General features: G+C 44.8%; 1 protein-coding gene across 1 annotated transcript in view; it reads left to right on the forward strand.

Annotated features, from left to right (window-relative positions):
* T265_10635 (hypothetical protein) overlaps positions 1-21,958 on the forward strand; it is a gene marked incomplete at both ends in the record, with an annotated part of 69,773 nt that overhangs the window by 42,438 nt on the left and 5,377 nt on the right. Inside the window, 10 exons of the mRNA XM_009177068.1 lie at positions 1,006-1,234; positions 2,989-3,182; positions 3,340-3,454; positions 10,125-10,565; positions 10,670-10,787; positions 12,999-13,129; positions 14,358-14,688; positions 15,203-15,411; positions 17,564-17,693; positions 20,877-21,097. Of these exons, the coding sequence (XP_009175332.1) occupies positions 1,006-1,234; positions 2,989-3,182; positions 3,340-3,454; positions 10,125-10,565; positions 10,670-10,787; positions 12,999-13,129; positions 14,358-14,688; positions 15,203-15,411; positions 17,564-17,693; positions 20,877-21,097 (2,119 nt within the window). The remainder of the gene's footprint in view (positions 1-1,005; positions 1,235-2,988; positions 3,183-3,339; positions 3,455-10,124; positions 10,566-10,669; positions 10,788-12,998; positions 13,130-14,357; positions 14,689-15,202; positions 15,412-17,563; positions 17,694-20,876; positions 21,098-21,958) is intronic.

Here is a 21,958-nt window from a genome sequence, read left to right on the forward strand (position 1 = left end):
TATGCATTGATCTACACTTGCAGCGTGTCCCAGTAACAATCTCCGGACGAGTTACGTTTCTTAGAGTCAGGGCTTATGGGCGCATGCTAAATAGCGGAAAAAACTACCAGCAATTTCGGAGGCTGGTTGGTGTTTTACTGCTGAGCACATAGCGCCTCACCAATTTTCCTCTAACAGGCCAAAAACAAAAGTTATTAACGTAGGATGTGTGCCTTGTAAATGAGCTGAAGAACACGGTTGTGCTGTCTTACCAGGTTAAGGTAATCTGGACTTATGGCACGATTCAGAGAAATTCGGAATACGCGTTTGTGGTGGGGGATTTTTTTTGTGGAAGCATGTTCGGTGCTGATGGAAAGGTTGGCTTTAATCAAAACATGGCTCCATATTCGCTAAGTAGCCAGCTGATTTTGAGTTTCGCTAGTCGTACCGTGTATTGCTAATCAAATGTGCTCTGTCATGAACCTAAAGGACGAGGGATTATGATTTTGGGATTTATCGTTTTTCTGAATTCATTTCGCGTCGGGCGATCAAGCGAGTGTTATTTATCACTACTTGTTTTATAGTCAGTAGTGTGTATTTGAAACTGATTTTGTCAACAATTGCCGTTGCACACACCCTTTGCATCTAAATTCGTTTGCTTTTATTTTTTCTCTATCCGGTTAGATTTTTGCCAATTAGGTGAGAATTTTGTTACCACCTTATTTAATCACCAAATTGTTGTCGGAAATAAACACCACTCACCATTACGCATATGATTTTGGTGACCATGGATCGCAGTTCTTTAGCACTGAGATAAGAAATCGGACGCCTGTTTTTTCCTTGCATATTGATTAATTAATTAAGCTTGTTACAGAGTTATGATTCTCGGTCTCCTCACATGATTTTCATCATTAAAACTGATTTTTGCGAGAGGCTTGCCTGTACACGGTGTTCGGAAATCAATTTCTGGAATGTCGTTCTATTTCTGTCTCTTAAATAATCGGCTTTTATCCCATTTTCTTATAGAGATAGCTCCGGAATGATGCAACGACGAGCGTTCGTTAAAGAGAAATACGTTGACAGGCGGTACATTACATCCACAACGACATCTTTTACTGCACCATCGTCTGACTCTCCGGCAAAAAATGGTGTTGGTGATCCTCGTCTCCCCCGCCGCGACCCTGTTTCTGAACGCTTCTTGCGCAAAGACCTCCTCCGAGCAGTAAAAACTGGTGACTTATCTACGTTGCTACAGGTGAGTATATCCAGACTTTGTACACATTCATCCAGCTAACATGTCACGAATAGAGGACGGCATTCTGTTGTGACGATTTGTGTATATCCACCACCTTTGGAGCTTTACGGGAGTGTACGCGCGACACTTGCAGGGCCTCTCATCATCAGGTGAGTATACCAGACTTTGTACACATTCATCCAGCTAACATGTCACGAATAGAGGACGGCATTCTGTTGTGACGATTTGTGTATATCCAACAACTTTGGAGCTTTACGGGAGTGTACGCGCGACACTTGCAGGGCCTCTCATCATCATCGACAGCATGACATCAGTGTTCACTGCCGTACAACCATGACTTATTTGAAAGCCTTATTGTAAAGCAAAGGGCAAAGGTGGACGGGGAAGGGACCTAAAGTTAGCTTACCACAATCATTCCGAAGTGTCTATACCTCCCGACACTCACTCAGGCGATCTGGATAGGAACTGACAACAAGAACGCCACTGACATCGGTTGGCAGCCATAGCTTGTAGTGTCTCCAACCAGGCACAGTGAGGATCACGCGGTCCCCATCCTGGAAGGCGAGTAGCACCGACAGCACCCAAGCGTTTCGTGATCTCCTTCATACTCCTCTGCCAAGTCAAGGGTTGGCCACCTCTCTGTTTACGCCACTCCGAATTGGGCATGGAAAACAGTACTCTCTTCGGCAAACGACGGTTCGGCATACGTAACACATGTCCCAACCAACGCAGCTTCTGGTGCTGGACACATTCTCCAATGGAAGTACCCGTTACACAACCGAAAACGCGCTTTCTAACTGCATCATTACGGATTCGCCGACACCAATTCACACGAGCTATGGTTCTGAGACAACGATTGTCGAACACCTGAAGACGTCTCAGGTTCGCTGCTCGAATAGGCATGAGTTTATTTATGTATGTGCAGTTCAGAGGAGGACGATTAGGGTCCTCAACCAAAGCCTTTGGCTCAAAGCCTAACCGCAAGGCAGCGGTCTTTGGCGGGAAATGCAAATGCGTTACCATTTCTACGGAACAAGTCGCCACATGTTCCAACCCCCAACCTGGAGGGCCAGGAGACTGTGTTCGTCAGACCTCTAACCATTGACCAACCTGGTATGAGAGACTCTGAGTATCGCGGGACACTGTCCAGTATAGCTCAATGGATCGGTGAGGTGCGCAAACCGTCACACCACGGTAAGGTCCAGTCTCTTCGTGACGGAAGGCATTGGTTACCCTCTGGTGATGACTTTACATCCAGCTTGAATCAGTGAGACTAAAGTGTTCAAGCTTGACCCGGTAACTTTCTCCGTCCGAATAGGTTCACAGCGTTCTGCTTTCTTCCAGCGTCGTCAGTCCCTTGGGCTTCTTACTGTATTGCGGGTCTCCATATATTGGTTTCCTGGTTGGCCAATGCGCTGCTAGTGTGACCTTGGAAGAGTCGTAACTTTTAGTCAAGTTTCTATTTTCATGATATTTACCACACAATCAAATGACCTAATTTTTGCAGTAGAAGTCAGTTAGCAGTTTTCTTATTCTCACTTGAACTCATTCGTTCCGACCTCTATACCCTGCTGATGTATGTTGTGTGGTGTCTCATACTGATTTCTGTATATTACCTTGAATCCATGGGGATTATGACCATTGTTTTCACTGTAACCTAATGCACTGCCCTTGTTATACCATTCTCTTGTTACCATTCTCTAGGACACCTTCATACAGAGTTTTGTACGCCACGTATCTGGTTTATGTTTCAGGTTTATGCGGAGAAGTTCGATCTTATGACCCCGCTTCTTCCGGAAGACGATGATGACAACAGTTTGGGCAATCTGGAAGGCATGTCAGCTTTGCATGTCGCAGTAGAGCGAGCGCGATTCTTGTCAAATAGTTGCGAATTGTCGGGCGCCTCACATCTGCCTTTAATCGAGTTTATTCTTCAAAATTCCTCCCTGTAAGCCTCCATCTCCCTCTGTCTCACTCATCTGATCGGTTTTAAACCACTTTTGTCAATGTTCACATCGTATTGCCGTGTGGGGGGTTTTCTTGCGCAGTCGTTTCATCGGTACCGAATCCCCGTAAACTAGACCATTTCTATCTCGGTTTTTCAGTACTCAGCTACAACGAACAAATAGCCGTGGAGATACTGCACTTCATCATGCGATACGCTGTGGCTCGTTGGATGCTGTCAAACTTCTCCTGCAGGCTGGTGGATTACCCACTCCCGTAAGTTATTCTCAACCGTATTTAGGCTCCCAGCACAAACAATAACACCCTCTTGTTGCTACCTTATTTTATCCATTGTTATTGACGCATGCAAGTCATTTCATCCGAGCTGACATTTGTCTGCTTCCATCCAGAATTCGAAATTCTCCGCCCCAACCTGAACACGTGTTTGAACCTCTCGTTTTACGGCCAATCTGCACAAGTTTTAATGCATTCCACCCACGGGCTTAATGGATACCGTCAATTCATTTCATCCTTACCCGACACGCAAACTGATTCCCTGTTTTTTTTTTCATACATTGCTTCTGCTAGCTATGTGCATTCAAAAGCAAGTACACCTTAGCAAGCCAATGTGACAAGCTGGCTAAGCTAGATGAGGTTTTTGAAACTGGATGTGATGTGCACTGACGATGGCTCAACAGGTTAGAAGTAGACGGTAGATTTTGTTCGTTCCAACCCGCCGGGTTGTCGAACGCTTATTCGAATTCGTCATTCTAATACAGCTAGGGCCACATCTTCGAAAAAAGCTGGAAATCCCTGATCACCGTCCTCATGCCAGAACCCCATGCAACCGCCGCATCTGATGTAAACCAACTCGATATTGTTGTCACAATTACCTGTTTTGCAATACGTTTTGCCTGTCAGATGCCGGCAGGAGTGTCTTCTGTGGCCTATGCTCAGCGAACCTGCTTGTCTGTGAACGTTTTTTTAGGAATTCATAGCGTCGTCTTCCTATCTTCCTAGGCAGTGGATGGGACAATGAACTACATTATACTGCAATATTTTAAATTGCCCGACGTAGTGGCTCTCATGTGGATTAAAAAACTTCAATATATTCAATACCGTCCGAGTTTGGTTCCACCGGACGAATTTCCATTTGAACCTGACGCATTTCACATACGTTCCATAACGGAACGCTCCAGAATGACAACTGAGCATCTAACGAAGCCATAAAAAAACTTTTTCAAAAATTTTTGGTAAAGGTCCCGTTTTCAACGATTATATTTTGGTGTAAGATTTCGTTTGGTCAAGCAATAAATCACCAGGTAGGTTAGGTCTTAGAGCAGGTGGATAACCACCAATCGAGATATCTTTCACTAGAAAAGTAAGTCATTACTCATTTTCAGTTGAATTTTCGTGGTGGCTACTGTGAATGGATGGGATCGGTTCGTCGCTGAATGAACTGGCTTTATTCCTTGTGGGTATTCTAAAATCATTAAACCGGAAGTCATCTATGCACATAAAGAATTCGTATGACCTTGTCATTTCCACTAAAATAGGACGTGTCTCTTGTGGGGTATGAAATCCACCTGGTCTAAAAATACCCCTTTGATGATAGCAAATCCGTTGTTTCTTTGCAACTATCTGTAGATGAGAAATTTGATTGCATCACTTTGATTTCAAACCTATTATTTATTTTTTATAACAAGGTTTAACAGTGTGTAATAACAGTATTTTCCTCAGCTTAATTCTCGGTTTCAACCTCTCAAGCTAGCGTTCCCGTCAAAAAAACATTCACCAAAGGTGCACAACGTATATTAATGCCCAAAACCAGATCCAGAACACTTGTACAGCGCGTCGTATATAAAATGTATGCCGCGATAACTTCCTGGAAATTCCGACACCTGAATGCGCCTGAATGGCGATAGGCTAACACGGAGTCATGACTGGCTGTTGGGTCTGGGTTTTCGACTAATCAGAGCTCGTGTTGATGCCGGACCGGCAAGCAGCCCAATTTGTTTGGCCACTCTTGTGCAGGTTAGACTCCTCGGCCATAACAGCGCCCAACTGCGGGTGGTGAAGTGGTATCGGTGTACATTCCACTTTGCACAATGGGATCTCCTCTACTCCCGTTTTTGTCTAGCGTTTATGAGTGAAGGTAGTCCTACGCCGCATTCGGGTGTCTTTCGAGGGCACTTTGGAATTTCCTACACCACAATTTCGTTGTGATCAGGATTTCTTTTGCAGTAACTTGAATTCCTAGATAAAATCAGGTTATAGCTTGATCCCTTCTCGGGTGCACTATCGTTTCGGGGCAAAAAATTTGTGGAAAATTAGAATTTACTGTTCAGGAGGAAGCAATAGACACTATTTTCATACTCATCGGTCTATCCTAAAGCATTTTGCCGAAGTGTAGTTTCCGCAGGATGTAATCTTATATGGTAGGTCTTACGACAGCCCGGGTTGAAGTCAAAAAGTGACTTTAATATCCTGCGAGCGTTATTGCGCAGCAACTAAACTGGCTATCTTACTTAATATCACGCTCAAACAAGGAACAGATTGGCACAGCGGTTAAAGCATATAAGACAAACAACCTCTGAAATTGTTGGGAGAATGTTGAAGGAGTGACATTCTTGGAAGAGAAAGCATGATGCACATAACTGGTGCATTTGAAGGATCCCTTTACGGTCATTATGATCAGGGATTGTATACGAAATAAAATATATCATCGTCCTCATAATGGAAAATAGGAACATTAGCGTTAGCACTGATGCTTCATTGTCACAACCGCAAAGTCATGGGATGAAGAAAAAGGAAAGGGTTGATTGTGGGACTGTTGCTACTGGCTTATCGCAAACAATCTGAATTGCTCACACCTCCAATCAGTCAGCCAGGCAACCTGGGAACTAAGGCCACTGACACTGATTAGCTGTCGTTAATCTGTAACTATTGCACAAAGTTTCGCGTCAGATAAACAATTAAGGGAGTTTTCGACAACTACACTCATTTGCAAATCAATTTGGTCTTCACGAGATAATGAACTGAATCTCTCGTTAATGACATTCTTCAACTGAATGTGCTGCATGCAGGCCGTCTCATGTTTCTGTGATATACCAAATTGATTTCCATATGAGTGTATTTCTTGAAATCAGTCCAATTTGGGCTCAATTAGAACATAAAGTTGACGGAAAATTGGGGCTTACCCCTACCTAATAAGCCTCAAGAAACCGGTCGTGGGCTGTCGAAGAGTTTTCAGCGACCTTGTGAGTAGTTTCCTTTATGAAACAGAGGGTAGTTGTACACCAGCATTGCTGAGCACACTCAACACATAGAGAACTGCCTAGGAACGTAAACGAATGTTAGGCACGTGGAGGTGGACGCTTATTAGTGAGGAATTGTGTCTCGCACAAGTGATTCGGGTCTAAAGTACAATACCTAAATAACCAAGGCACACAAGCCAATCGACTTCGAACCTTCACAATTTCATAACGCCAATCTACCATGCACTGATGATGTTATTTGGACTGGTGACACAAACACAGTACCACCCGTGCACACTCGATTCCCCCAGCTCCCCAACCCGATTGTTCAAGCACTTACCAATTGAGGCAAATCAACAGGATTTTCGAGAGAGGTGTTGAACCGGAGAACAAGTCCCAGAACCTGGCTCAAATTAATGGTTTTCCCTTAATCCAACAGTCTAATTCTTATTCACACACACTAATCAGCAAGGGTTTTTTTACTGACATTCACTTGAAGGATATGTGGCTAGTTGGTTTTCTGTCTGCTACAGGGCTAGATCAACGTGGCAATTTGATTTCCTAGCATAACGTTGCTTTTGTGTCAAGAACTTAACGTTACCAAACGTTTGTGCAATAATGATTTTGAGCTATTTTCCGATTGGTCGAGAATCGGGCCATTTATTTGGTTTCTTACGCAGGGCTAACAAAGCTTCTTACGATTACTCGTATTCGGATGAACAGATCCCTTTCAATTTCTGAACATAACCACGTGTGACCGTCTGAAGACATTTTTTCAGAACCCAGTGTTCGTAACGCTGTTTGCTGTCAATCAGAATAGGTCTGTCACTGATTCAACTCGTCTTTCGAGGAGTTGGGCCACCACGCATAAACACACCATCCAAGCGCTGCTCATCTTCACACTGTCAATCAAGCTGCCTCAGGCGTGTGATTTCAGCTGTCACATGATATTGCCCACGTTAACTTTCTCTTAGAGTGGCACGACATTATAAACTGGGGGTGCGATTATTCACTTGTGATAATTGTTGCTTGTGTTTAATCAGTAAACTGGTGGTCATCTTAATACGATCATCTTTCAAGAATGAACGTCTTAGAGAATGTCGTTTAAGAACTGGTCAGTAAACTTCCGGTCCCTAGCAGTTCTCTCACTAGTGCATATGATGCCCGTACAGGGTCATATCAAAAGCTCAATGCATCACTGGGGTTGGTCAAAGTTTCCGTCGCTTGCCCGACAAATGTGAGAAGAAACACAACCCATTATCCTTGGGACGTACCTTTCTGGAAATGTTGCTGAATACTCATCGACAGCCTCTCCATCAGCTTGGCACATTTCCTGAATTGCCGTCAATCCTGTCGCCTACTAGAGCACCAAGTTGCACGTAATTGTATTGATACAATTATTCCCAACTTAACGTGATGTCAACAGGGATCACAAGCGCCTCTCCACTGAATCTCTCGTTTGTGATAACCTGGAAGCCGATTGTGTTTGAATAGCTGACGAGATAATGTGAAATTTTATTCTGTTCTGTGCCCAAACGTACCCCGGCGCTCATGAGATTTCCGAGCGTTGAACCTGGTACACCAAGTAGGTCAGTCCGGAGTTTAGTGTGATTCGGGGGATTCGCCACGGAAGACTAGCACTATCATCTAGACCACTGGACCAGTTGATCACGGTTTTCCACACCAGGATCCGTGTGATCCTTCACACTTCTGTATTGGCTGGTTTGCGCTGAACTGCCCTGGCCGTTTTAGCTTTGGGGTTTACATTCATTTCATTCATGCCCGGTTGACGAAGCCTAATAAGGACGAAATCAATGTGTCGAAATATTAGTATTTTGTTTATTTTTGTTGAGTGAGTACCTGTTAATCTGTTCACCGAGTTTGGCAATTGGTTCACAAATATTTCGTCGCCAAACAAGAACTCGCCGTCAGTGCGCGGTCGGGTAATGATGTGTCCTCATCTTGTCGTTTGATGAAACAATTGCAAGGTGATTACCAGGTTCGTCGAAGAGTCTGACAGCCACTAACGACGAAAGACTGGGGAATCTGCAAAAGGTCCGGTCAAGTCTGTGCTCGTTCCTTGGAAGTCATCATGTCCCTCGCCCAGTCCGATGATTATTCCGATCAGACATTTTGGCTAGTTGCTAATAATTAGTTAATCATGTGGATGGGTCAAAAATTAACCCACACCGAGTTTCATACCTGTGTGTGGTGGTGTCTTTCAGCTCTAACACTTTCGGTACCTAGTTCCCATGCCACATGATAGGGTACGGGGGCTGGGTTACTACCAGGTTGCCAAAACACAGACAAGAGCAGTCGTGATAATGGGGTTGGGCTCGAACTACGTACGTTCATTTGAACCATATATATCGCATTTGGTCGGAGGGCAACTAGTGCACTGACGCTTTTTAGAAATCCGCCGCTTCCCATTTCCATAGCCCTCATTTGATCACGTGTCTCCATCAGGGTTTGAAAGTTTCCTCTTTATGTTTTATTCCTGTTCTCTTATTCTGACCGTTGAGAAACCAAGTATGATTACGAATCCAGTGTAGACTGAAGATGCATCGACTTTCAGGTTGACCCAATGTATCGGACAATTTGCTCACCTGGGATCAGATTTCTGCTCATAGCTTAACCGACAGTCCCCATCATTGACTTGTTCGCACTTGTTGGAACATGTAACATGATTCTAATCAGTCTAATGGTAAACTATGATGGCCTGGATCGGTGAGATTGGATTTCAGCCTGATCGTTCAACGTTAGCGAATGGAAAGAAGGACATGCATATAAGCTACGATCATCGTCACACTGCTGGAAACCTAAAAGATATTTGGGCACCATGTATGAAATATATCGGAGTTCTCGGCAACCTTATGAGTAGTGTATTGCGTCTACAAAATATGTCTACTCACATTGTGATTCGTTCGAATAAGTTGTGATGAGTGAACCACTTTGTCCCTGTTCGTTTTCCTAAATCCGTCGGGACGTTCGATTCGGGCCATGTTTGTCTACTACTGTGCATCAGCTGCGTAGGTGGCTAAGCCGATATTGCAGCTATTTTTGTACTGTTTTTCTTGTTTTATCAACTGAAGGAATCGGTTAAACGGTCAAAAATGAGTCGGATCAGTCGATTCCCACATACAGGTTAGACGATGCTTGCCCCAAGATGCGTGAAGTAGCATTCCATCCTAGTTGTTGATCGTCATCAAAGGGAGCGGCAAAATCCACAATGCATTATTAATAGTGTGATAATAGTTTTGTTTTTGTACACATCTGTGAAAGGTTTTATCGAGTAATACGTTGCTCTCAGCTGGGTACTGGCCAACAAAATTAGATTATTCCGTAATTCGTTCAATCTTTGGCTTTTGATTGTGTGTGTACAAATTTTGTTTTGAGTTGAAAGTGTCTCTTGGAGTAGCAGTTCGAATGTGAACCAGTTTGCACTAACACTTCTGTTTGGGGCTATCTTATCGATGTGGTTACTTGATCCTTAAACTATGCTTCGTTTCATCGCCGGCTGTGCATTTGACTGACAGGCACGAACCGCGAATGTTCTAGAATCCTCCCACATCCAGCATGCACTCGAATTCCAGAGAAGCTTATACTTGTTATTAGTTAGCCGTAGAAATGCTGAGAACGTGTGCTGTATTCAGCGTCTCAGAGTGTCTTTTTTTGCGTTACTCCGTCAGCTGCTACGCATCACTAACAAAGATCGTCAAACTCCCCTGCAACTCGGCGAAGATCTACTTCAGCGTGGTTCGCCAGACCAATTTACAGAATCTATACAACTCGGCGAAGATCTACTTCAGCATGGTTCGCCAGACCAATTTACAGAATCTATTGCCGGGTGTGTGGAGTTGGTACGACTTGCCGATAAGGTAATTAATACCAACACCACCTCTGATCAGCCAGACAAGCTATTCTCGGGTTCAGACGTAACCGAGCGCTCTTCGGTTTTACGAACGACTCTACAAGATGCAGTAGATCAGTTGTCATCTGTAGACTGGTGTCTTTCGGAATTGCGCCGCACAGTCTCAAAGTCACGAATTGGTCGCTCAGGTGGGTCGGAAATGATTTCGACGAAGCCGGTGACGTCCTCGAAGTCTAGCACATCGAAGTTGTTCACATCGGTAAGTACTTAACCGGATCACCTGGAAGATATGTGTGTTTTACATCATTTCCCACCGTGTTATGCAGCTGTTTATCCACCTCATTGATTTCCTCTGTACTTTAGAACGATGCCTCTCCGGGCAAGGTTGATACATCACGCTCTCCAGGTTTCAAGGTGACCTACAACCACGTTGCATCCAGTGGTGTTAGCAAATTAGGTGGCCTGGACAAAGATGGTTCCGGTGAGTGGCGGTTCTAGTCTGCTCTGTCGTGTCCTGTCTCATACTTATCTATATTTCAGTTGTTCCGTTCTACCGCAGTGTTTTTTTCACTTCGATTTTTACAACCGTCTCTATGTTATTTGAGTTCACTGTGTGTGTACCGTAGATAAATCTTTCCTAAAAGTGCGCACGTATGTGGCATTCGGGTTCTAGCCATTGTAGGTATTTCATAAACTACAAGCGAATGAACGTGCCTGAACACTGCGCGTTCCTGCATCGTCTTATGATTGAACAGGTTGACATGTGCTTCATTCTACCACTGCAATACGGGATGAGATCAAACCCTGAACTCCTCGTATTTTCCAACCAGTCAGTCGACATTTTAGGCTAATTCATGTTCCTAGGCAGTCACTTAAGTCCTGACGTACTGACGGAAGACAAAACCACTTCCCCAAACGGGAAGACTAGAACAGCTTTTGCTAGCCTCCGACACCTGTCTGTCTGTCAGTCTGTCTACCAGCGAAACAGTGTGCACTGCGAAAGTTCATTGGTAAATGCAGTCCATGCTGCCTCATGATCTCTACGTCCAGAAGGCCTTTCGGCCTAGAAACACCGTACAGTTGTTTCGTTCGTGTAACTGATCACCAGCAGTTTGCATCTAACAAATTTTCACTGTGATTCTTATCCGCACCCTTCCGGCCGTCAGTTGTGGTCTATTCGGCTACAGTTGCCGGATCAGCGATGTGATTTACTCGTACCTAGACAGGATGAATTAGCACTGATTCCTCAGTTCTGCGATTCACATCATGTGGTCAGGTACGGACTGACAATTTCCGTAGTTGAAGGCTTGTGCAACTTGTGAGATATTTTCATTGTCTGGCAGCCTCTTAGGTTGAACTGGAACACAGTGGCCCTGATGGCTTTCGCCTCACCGTATAAAAAGTTGATCCTTGGCTTTTCTGTGTATGATGTGGCGCTTCCTCTCCAATATGGGAGTTGCACGTCTAACTTTTCGTCGGGAACGAAACCAAGGAACGTCCGTAGCGTATTTCGTTCCAGTAGCATGTACATGTGCTTAGGCCATCGAAACTGATATTTTGTGGTGTAAGTTCATAACAACGTGCTTTTCCTGTGCCCATACAGTGTAATTCTCAGTCAGTGGTGTTCGTTTAAACTTCCGATAAAAGGACAGATACGAGCACCTCGCACTCTCGTCTATCATTAGAGTTGGGTGACCTTTGTTTTGTGCTTTCTCTTGACTACCTTACCCCAGACTGGTGTTAACTAACTCCTTGTTTGGTTCTTCATATTGTTCCTGCGGTTCTTCGCGTAAAGAATATATTTCTTAACTTCATCCTCATGTTTCAAGTCTGATTTTTGTGCTCTCAAGAGCCCGTGTATTCAACGGAACAACATAGGCTGCCGTGGACTATGATCCTCTTTTCATTGAATAGGGACTGTAAGTCCTGTAGTTAATTTAACAGTCATTGTTTAACCGCCACTCACTAAAAAAACGCAGGTGCAATGCATGTCTCTTTATAACCTACTGGAATTGCGAAATGTTTGTACAGCCTAATAATTATTCAGCAACCAATCATCGACTGTCTTTTTCTGGTGGACACGTCAATCCTTCAACACCAAACTGCTCACTCTTATTGTCGTCACTTCGAAAGGTTTTGTGCAAAAAAACCTCCATTGGTGAATGCCCACCTCCAACCTTTTCTGTCCTTGAATTGGATATTCCTGACGGTGTACATCCGGTGTCTAGTCTCCATACTCGATACCGTGCATTTTGTGCTAATGGCCACCTCACTCCACTCCACGACTATCAGTTGGGTTCCCCAGACAATCGAGTTCATTAGCTAATTTTTTCAACCCGGTATGCACCTATTTTGACCACTTTACCTGCGTCGTGTTTTTGGCCTACCTTGATCGAGCTCCGTTTACTGATCTACTTTAGAAAGAATCTTATTCGTTTGGTCATGGGACCCCGATCTTTGCCTTCTGAACAAGCGGGATTAGTTCGGTTGCTCTATGGTCACTTGTAAAAACTATGGCTTGTGAAATTTCTCGTTCTTACGTTTCTTTTGAACGCCAGCGACAACTTGCCACTGCTTGGTATTGGGCATTCCAGTATCCGATGGAATGTTTTACGTGCAGTATTTCAAGCCTTGCCGAATCTGGCATCAGCGGGCAATATCCAATTGTCTCTGTTCTCTCTCTCTCTCACAGGTCCAGGGCGATGTGGTCAGTTCAATACACCCTACGGTAATGCATTAGCGACGCTACCTCGCAAAAAAGGCCCTGCACCTCGCCCACCTTCAGTCGACGACGGACCATTAGAATTCGAGGCCTATTACGAGGTTTGTGTGTCTCATTCAACTATGATATGTTCACTGTCGTTGTGAGATAATGTACTTTGCGTGGTCTGCTCACAAGTCTTCATCCTTGGGTTTCTGGAGACTTCGCCATTTATTAAAAACTGATAGTATGGAGTTCAAGTGCCCTTTCCCAACCATTTCCTATTATGGAGATGCTGCATGTCATCCTGTGTGGACGCTTTCATGTGTACGGCAAGCTTCTGGCTGAATCCATTTCGTTGGATGATGTCAGACGAACATACTCCCAGCATCTCGGATCAGAATGCTCTCGAAACGTTCACTGACAGACGTTAGATACGCGGATAATATAGCACTTCGTGAATCAATCTCGAAAACCACACTTGTGGGTAGTCCTGTCGAGTTCGTCGACAAATCTTCTTGGACTTCCTGGTGGACCCAAGGGAGACAAAGTCACTAGATAGAGACAGCTGTCAAGAGCGTGGAATACTCAGTGGCGGTCACTCCTTGACTCCTTCATGGATGGGAGACGTAATATGCGCGCGGTAGACATCAGATGGTTCTCGATGTTTGACTTTCGGAGTCTCCCAACTTTTTCCCGGTTCAGCTGGGAACACTGGGTCGGCAATTCAGCAAGACGGTCCCTTGATAAGGATAAGTCGCCCACAGTAAACGACTTGGTCATACTTTGTGCGCCGTGCTGGTTAGATAATGTGCTCTTATATATTAGTGGGTTGTCTGAATCGCAAATATCTTTTCAGAATTGACAGAAAGGTCCAGTCTGTCAACCGGTCACGAACTGCGGAGTCTTGAGCGTTGGCCATTACTGTTCTGGAACAAGGTATAGCATTGCCAGTTGACATGGCCCAATAACACAACCAGTGGCAATCACAGTTTATCACCAGTTAGCTGTTCGGATTTCTTCTCGATCACAAAGGAGTGATAATTGGCCTTTGCTTCGAGTGCATGGCTATCACCCTGTTTTATCTGACACTGATGAACGCATGCGTAGCATCGGGGTCCAATACTCACACTCACCAGATCAGTATAGAACAGTGTGGATCAATTTTGTGCAGTTCAGTGGATATTCTGTTCATGTGACATTTAACGACCCTTGCACATTCAGCTCCTCATCCCTATTACTTACTACAACACTCAGTTAATTATTTGCTTGATGATTATCACTTTTAACCTTTATTGGTCACTTAATTGCTTTCGTTAACTGTTACTGTTATCATTCCCTTTCATTCAGAGTACTTCTACTCCTTATTCTTCGTCCACAACCGCAAGGAATGTTGCCCGACCTGGACGCCACAAAACCTCTCCACATAAAACTTCTTTTCTAGATCGTCTTCAAAGCAGTCACAGTGTTAGTACACACAGGACTGATCAGTCCGTTTCGCTCTCATCCAAACAATTGGCTCAAACGGCCACCGATACCCCTGAGTCGCCAGAGCACAATGGACAGCATTCGTCATCCGATTTAGCCCGTCTGGCCGAATTAATGCATTCCAGCTTGTGTGCGGAAACGACTGCTGTGCAGTCACGATCTGCCACAACCCATCCATCATCGCGGCCTACTGGTAAGCTACCGGGGTTAAGTCGATATGGATGCCCGGGGGCTTTGTCATTGACTAAACCTCAGGTTGTGCTACGTGGTCTTTAACGGAAGTCATCCTCTGGGAGCTGTTCAGGTGGTTAACGCATGTTTTTGGCCTTGAATTTTCCACAATTATGTGACGTAGTTTTCCTTAGCTGCGCTAAGACCTGTTGACTGATTTCTTCAATGTAATCAAGCACTTTATTTGATGCCAAATCTTCCGTGGCCGTAAGTGTCTTTTATCGTTAGTGAATTTGCCACTCATAGGCTTTCATCTTGCGATTCCTCACTCGGACGGCACATAAACGGTAGGCCCCTTTTGAGTGGCTTCCACTATTTGGATACAGTTCGGTTTTATCCAAATTCAGTCCACTAATAACCCAATCAACACTTGTGCTCTCATGTCTTTCATTGATGGTAAGACCACGTCTCGTACCATACATATTCCCTCAGTGCTTCCTGATAATTCCCCTTGCGTTTCCTGACCCTCTTTTTAGGTATGAATCAATCTCCCCGAGCCGTGGGGAAATACACCGATGGCTCCCACGATCACATCGATATTATACTGGACGTATTGGAAGAAAAACCTGATAGTCCCGTGAAGCAGTACCCGTCTTCCGTTTCACCAGCCCCACCAATTCCTCCTAAGCCAAATATTCCCAGCTCCTTATTCCAGTCCACTGCCTTACTTCGAAGTCCAGTCAGGGTAGGTGTATTACTTACAAGACCAGTCTCCCGTAGGTTTAAGTGTGCGTTCTTGCTAATTACCAAACTGCGCTGTATCACTTGCGTTACTTTCCACTTCTTGTTGAAAAAAATCGTTCAGTTTTAGCACCCTTTCGGTGTGCCTAACTGCCATGCCACCCAAAGGGAGCTCGAGGGCTGGGATACTGCCGCGTTGCCCAAGTCTAGACAAGAGAAATCGAGAGACAGAGGTCGGGTTCGAACCGCCGAACCTCCGGTCAGCGAATTCGCGTTCTAACCATAAATCTGATCCATTCAGTCTCCAAATCAGATGCGTGATTTATTCGTACTACCCTCAGGCTGACAACTGAAAGACCATCCTCACAGTGGCCGAGTCACGTGCACGGTCGCGTGTTGCACTTATGTTCGATTGTGTTGCTGTTTTTTTCGTTGTCATACTTGTCGGGATATGGGAACTTTAAAAGTCATGGTTTCTGATACAATGTCACTGATGTTTGGAAGGCAACCCACTCGTTCAACAGAATCGATGAAGATAACTGGGACAAAACGGACGTGAATAGTACCCCACGAAGGCTACACGTTACTTTTATGTCCACGGATTCGTTTATTTCCACATTTCAAATCACGAAAACTTTTAGTTCGCTTTTGAACAATTCGCTTTCATCTTGTTATGCGTCCACTCTCATGGTGTGGAACAGTTTGGTAGGGAGTTGGTAGTATCGCCTAACTTATGGGGACTTTATGTGTTCCTTCCCCCAAGCCTCTAACTTGACACGCCAGTATTTTATTCACGAAACCAATATGAAAATACAAATAACAGATATACCTTTTTATGCTTTCTCATGCTGTTTCAAAACCTACTGTGTAAACTCCACACCTCACCTTATGTTCTTTCTGAAGACCCGGACCTCTGTATCCCGGGAATATCCCTCACCTGCGAGTTCCTCACCGTGTGCTTTTCCATTGTTTGCTTTTTGATGCGTTAATGTTTCTCAACTTCTTATGCTGCACACTTGTACTACCACCTTCCAACTGCTTTCACTTGAACTGAAGTTCCCTCGACTCAAATTTTTCTACTGCGTTTGTTACTCTTTGACTTGTGGTGATACGTCCTCTCTTTCTTCCTTTGTTCGACGTGAACTGTTAACTTACACCCCATTGTGAAAGTTTGCATCCTTGACAAGAATTTATTGTCAATTACTCGATTAAAAAACTGCACTATAACCTCCGACCCCCTGTCGTCTGAATAACTACGAACAGGTCATTTTCGTGCCATTTTGTCCCTAATTTGTACCACTGGCAAAATAAGATTGTGTAATGGCTAATGAAAGTTCCGTTTTCAAGAATCTGCTGATTACTTCTGAACAAACTTCGCACTCCATCTAGATGTAAATTCCCTTTTGCATCCCCATAACCACCCATCCGTATTTCTGACAGTGTGACAGACTTTGACGGTAGTTGCGGCCCGGGTGTTTGTTTTGAGTAGGACCAGCGTGTGTCTCAGGATTGTGTAGCTAACACAGTGGCATCAGCGCGATTACCAGTTGTTTTGAGTTAGTAAGACCCGGCGCTGCATTCGTCGTCTGTCTACAGGAGATGGATAAACTGAAGCAACCATTTTTTGAACCAAATGGTATCTTCCGGTTATTCAAACGGAATGCGTGTGCACCGAAAAAATGTTTGCTCATTAAGGGAGAACAACCTGCGCACTTGCTCCTTTGAGGCTCAATGTTCCGATGAAATTACTGAAATTACAGTATTATCTCAGGTATATTCTTTTGTGCCTCCGGGATGGTCAGTTCCTCCTTTTTTCGAAGTGTGTTTTGTTTTGTGGGAGAGTATCACTGACCTGTCGAACGTGTACATGTATTATTGATAAGATAGCCGCAACGCAAGTCGGCTCCATGCGTCGGTCATCAACCGGGTAGCATTCAGCTGAATGCTTTCGATGTTTCACGTAACGTGCTTGTCGACGTGTATTTGAAACTTGGTCCTGAATGTTGTCGCATTTAAGCGCTTTTTCCGAACAGTTTCACGCACTTGCACCCCCTTTTTTCGATATCGCAAATTGCTTATGCCGTTTCCGCAAGTTTTATATCCTGTGGTTTTTATTTCCACTAACGGGAAATTCGAACATACTTATTTCGCTTCAGAGTGAAGCTTGCCCTACCGCTGACTCCGTCGACAGCCCACCTGGCGAAATCCTCCCGACCACCTTACCCAAACAGAATAAGTCCGTGCTGCCCACCACACTCCGGCTGTCCCAACCAGGCTTGTATCCAGGTAGGGCTTTCTTTCATTGTAGGTTACATATTACTACTAACAAGAAACATGTCCACTCCAATCCCACCCACATGTAAGGTTCCTCCAATGCTTGCTACCTAAACACCCATGCTGGTTTAAAACCCTGTTTATCCTGCGTCTGCCTCCCGTGCACCTTTCCATTTTGTCTAAAAAAAATCATCCGATGCTCGTAGGCGTGTTGTGAACACTGCAGCGCATGCACTTTTTCCAAACTCATTTTATTTAGGTGATCGATAGCATATGTGTGTCACAGCGGAATTCTTTGTCGGACGGGTGTATTTCCTCTGTGACTGGGTGAATGACGCCAACTGGGCGGCTTAAGCAGTCACAGTCTTTGAAATGTGATGTGCCCAATTTAATCGCCGTTATCATGTCCACACATGGTTCAGTTTGATTTGATTGTTTGGTTGCTTATTCCACTAGGACAGGTCCGCTTTTTTTACTGCCTACTACACTGCTTGTACGGAGAACGTGGCCCGCTGGTCAGACACTCCGTGTAAGCACACACAACCGTAATGGGGTCGAGACGGGTGAGGACTTTGTAAGAAGACTAGAGTATGATGAATGGTAACGGGTTCCAAAGTGTTCTTGCTCCAATGAAGTGGTAACAAGCGAAGAGCCCAGTTCGATGGAAGGATAAGGGTGACTGGAAGAACATCAACAAGTGGAACAAATGACAGCTCTTGGAAGGGGCACAACTGAGAGAAATTTTGCGGAACATTTGACGTCGTGATAATGATAGAACAAGGAATAGGACAGTCTATTCCGATGGTAGCGTTTGTGAGAATTGGGATGGTAATGATATGAATGGTTCAATCACGTGAAAAAAATACTTGGACCCGATTGGGTAATCGTCGTTTTCGAAAAAGTTTGGTGACAATCGGTAGATTTACTGCTGGAGGATGTGGAAGTTTTAAGACGGGGACTGCGACTCACACCGCAGCGGCCGAGGTGGTGCAAATTACCAAGCATCACAACGTGAATAGAATCGANGTGTGGAACTGGCAAGCGTATGGAAAGCGGTCTTAGATAAGCCAAGTTGACACGTGACGGTGTGGTTGTCAATCCACGTGGATCATCGGGAAAAACCTGAGGGAGGTGGGACTTCCAACCCGACCAAAGGTCACAGCATCCCTCTTGCACAACTATCTTAGCACTAACTCACTCACACAGACGGACAGAAGGCTTAAACAACGTTCAAGAGGGACCATCAAATGAACCGAACCAGAAGAACTAGACCCTAGGCCGGACCCAAACACATGTAAGTTTCCCTACCGACCCAACACTTGTTCAACCACTCCAACACACTAAAATCCCTCGGCCGACACCCAACAGAGATTTAGCTTGACTTAGCTGGTTGGTTCTCCTTCCGCCTTAAATCTCCACCAACGTCGGAACCTATTCACTTGGCCTGACGAAGCTTTTGTGTCAAAAGCGAAACGTTGCCCAGCAATAAATTCACGGATTGTCACAAAACTTTTTCGAAAAGATGTGAATGGTTTTCCTTTGAATTTGGTCCGAGGTTGAGAAATAAGTAGAGATAAGGTGAATCTAGGAAATATAGCAAAAAAGACGTTGGAGGCCATGAAGTACTTTCAGGAAACACTTCCCTGTGGCGACCAGTTTGAACCAGACCGGACAGTGGAGTTAGTTAAAATGTGTGAGCGCTCGAAGTAATTGCGAGAAACTGATCGCTATACGACAAAAGGGTTGGAGAAAAATAGAGCCTTACGCAACCTCTGCGTCCATATTGTGAGCTATGGGAACCCTCTTGAAGACACACATGAATTGCCCCGTTTACTCGAGTTACTTGCATTTCCACAGGACATTCTCTGGTATATCTCATATATCAGTAGTCTGAGTAGAACAACCCGACATTCCTGAAAAAAAGTTCGAAATGTCTATCGATGTTACTACGATTTCACGAGACCTGTCAGACGTGGAAGGCCAGATGTGCTACATATGCGCCATCAATTCCTCCGAGATATGATCTTGTCTGCGATTGGTGTTTATCCAATGTTCAATGAAGCTACTTTCCTAGGATTATAAGGGGGCGGGGGCGGAATATTCTCGCAATGGGCTAAAGAGTGTTTCCAGAAAACGTGAGAAGGCGGCGAACTACTTATAGGCTAGGTTACTATGACATGGTCTGGGAATACTAGGGTCGAGGTACTGGTTCAAGGTTTCTGGAACATAATGTCGTCGTCTGAGACGCCGGTAGGGAAGTTCACAAGCTGAGAGAAAACGGTCGACAATGGCAAGCATTCTACCTCACTACAATACTGAGCAAAACTAACAGGAATATTTGCGGTTCAAATCCAATCCTGGATTCTTACTTGCCTCTTTCTTAGCTTGAGCGACTTAACAGTATTCTAGCCATCGTGNCCTCGAGTATGCACCGAAAGTGTCAGAGCTTGGTAATCCTGTTCAGAGGTAGTCTAAGTCGTTATGAGTGCCAAGTTCAACAGTGGCTTTGTGTTGGAGATTTTCAGCTATCTTCATACACATTAAGAACGAAAGTTTCGGCACCCCATTGTCGTTGAGGGAGCGGTGAAGATAACATAAATATCTCCAACTTCTTGTGAAGGACGACGCCTAGGGGAGGCTGGTGCGCAAATAACTAGGGTACCACAAACCGTAGTCAGCAACTGTTCGTTACTGAACTTATGACATACTGTTTTCACCTCTTTGTATTCCATGTAACCGTAGCTTACAATGGAGTCCGTGACAACGCGTAGTCTCTTTTCATAGTTCCTTAAAAGCACGATTAGTCCATAGGATCGTTCTAACTGGCAAATTTCTGGTAAAGCCACAATCACCACTTTCGAGCCCTTTGTGGATGATCGACGTTTGGTTTCGTCCTTTGTAATGGGTGATTGTAGCTTCCTCTGATTAGTTCCTATGAATGGCGTGCATATTGACCACGGGAGCGAATGCAACGCTTCTCGCCTTCTCGTGATAATAGTGTGGAACAGCGTACTCCGAGGTCACAAGTGCGCTGTGCAGAAACGCATCTGACGGTACGTTTGACCTTCAATATTGTTGTTGGGCCACGACTAACGTTATCATCTGTCTGATTAGCGACTTTCTTTTTCATGTTCGATAGTCCTCTCCTCAAGCGTGTCGCATAGTTATGGAACTCTTTTCATTAAAACAATCCAGATAAACCCCTTGGCTCCTCGTCGATATCACATCCCCCCAGTTGTTCTACTGATTCTGGGGACCAAAGCGCGGTAAACCCGAAAGACTTTCCTGTCGCAGACACTAAGCTGGGGGCCTTGCTCGAGGCAATCTATGACTGTGACGCGGAGCACGCGGACGAGCTAACATTCCGACGTGGAGAGGTCATCCAACTGGTGGCTCGATCAGATGATGAGTGGTGGGTAAGTCATCGCAGCAGGAAAGCACGTATTGCTGATAGTTGGTCTCCCTGTTTTGTGCTTTATCATCCCAATGCGATGGTGCTCACAGCTGTATAGAACCCCCTATCATGAGTGAAAATATTGACTATACACTGTTCATTTCATACACGGGTTTAACTCAGGTCAGATTGGATCGCAAACTTGTCCTCTTTTTGTGGTGAGGGCGTGTGGCTTCTCCAGCTTGCCGTGTTGTGTGAACGGTTTTGAAAGTGAACGGTGGATGCATGGTCGTGATATGATCCATTCAGGGTGCATGCAAGCTGCCGCGATATCCATCAGTCTGCCGTACGCATCTACCGTGCTTGCTCACCACAGTGGGAAGTTCGGATTCTCTGGGATTTTTCGCATCGATGAAGGTTAGATGATTAGGTTTCACGGAGTTGAGGGTCTACTCATCACAAAAGCGGTTGACGATAAAAATCCTAAGGTAGAAAACAAAACAGCAATTAAGTTGGAAAGGGTGTTCGATATTGGGTCCTTGCGGTCTTCAGTTAAATGGGGTAACGAGTTAAAAAACGGAATAAGTGAATTTCTTTAAACAGAAGTTCGAACATGCACATGTTCGAATACTTTATTGTTATGGCCGCAGTATATTACTAAAGAGAGATAACCATGCTGCGGGTAAATTGAGTCATTGGCTATTAGTGAACGGAATTGTGAACAGGCAGAAGGGAACGCTGAGCCTGGTAAAACCGCCGCTACGCTACACTGACGATTTCACATTGATTGTTGATGGAACCTCTGCAGCGAAATTGCCAGGTTTTGCGAACAACTTTCAGCAACTGAGCAACATTTGTTACCAACCTCCTGCCACCAAACAAG

This window comes from Opisthorchis viverrini (assembly GCF_000715545.1).
Source record: "Opisthorchis viverrini unplaced genomic scaffold opera_v5_400, whole genome shotgun sequence".
In the NCBI taxonomy this organism is placed as follows: domain Eukaryota; kingdom Metazoa; phylum Platyhelminthes; class Trematoda; order Opisthorchiida; family Opisthorchiidae; genus Opisthorchis; species Opisthorchis viverrini.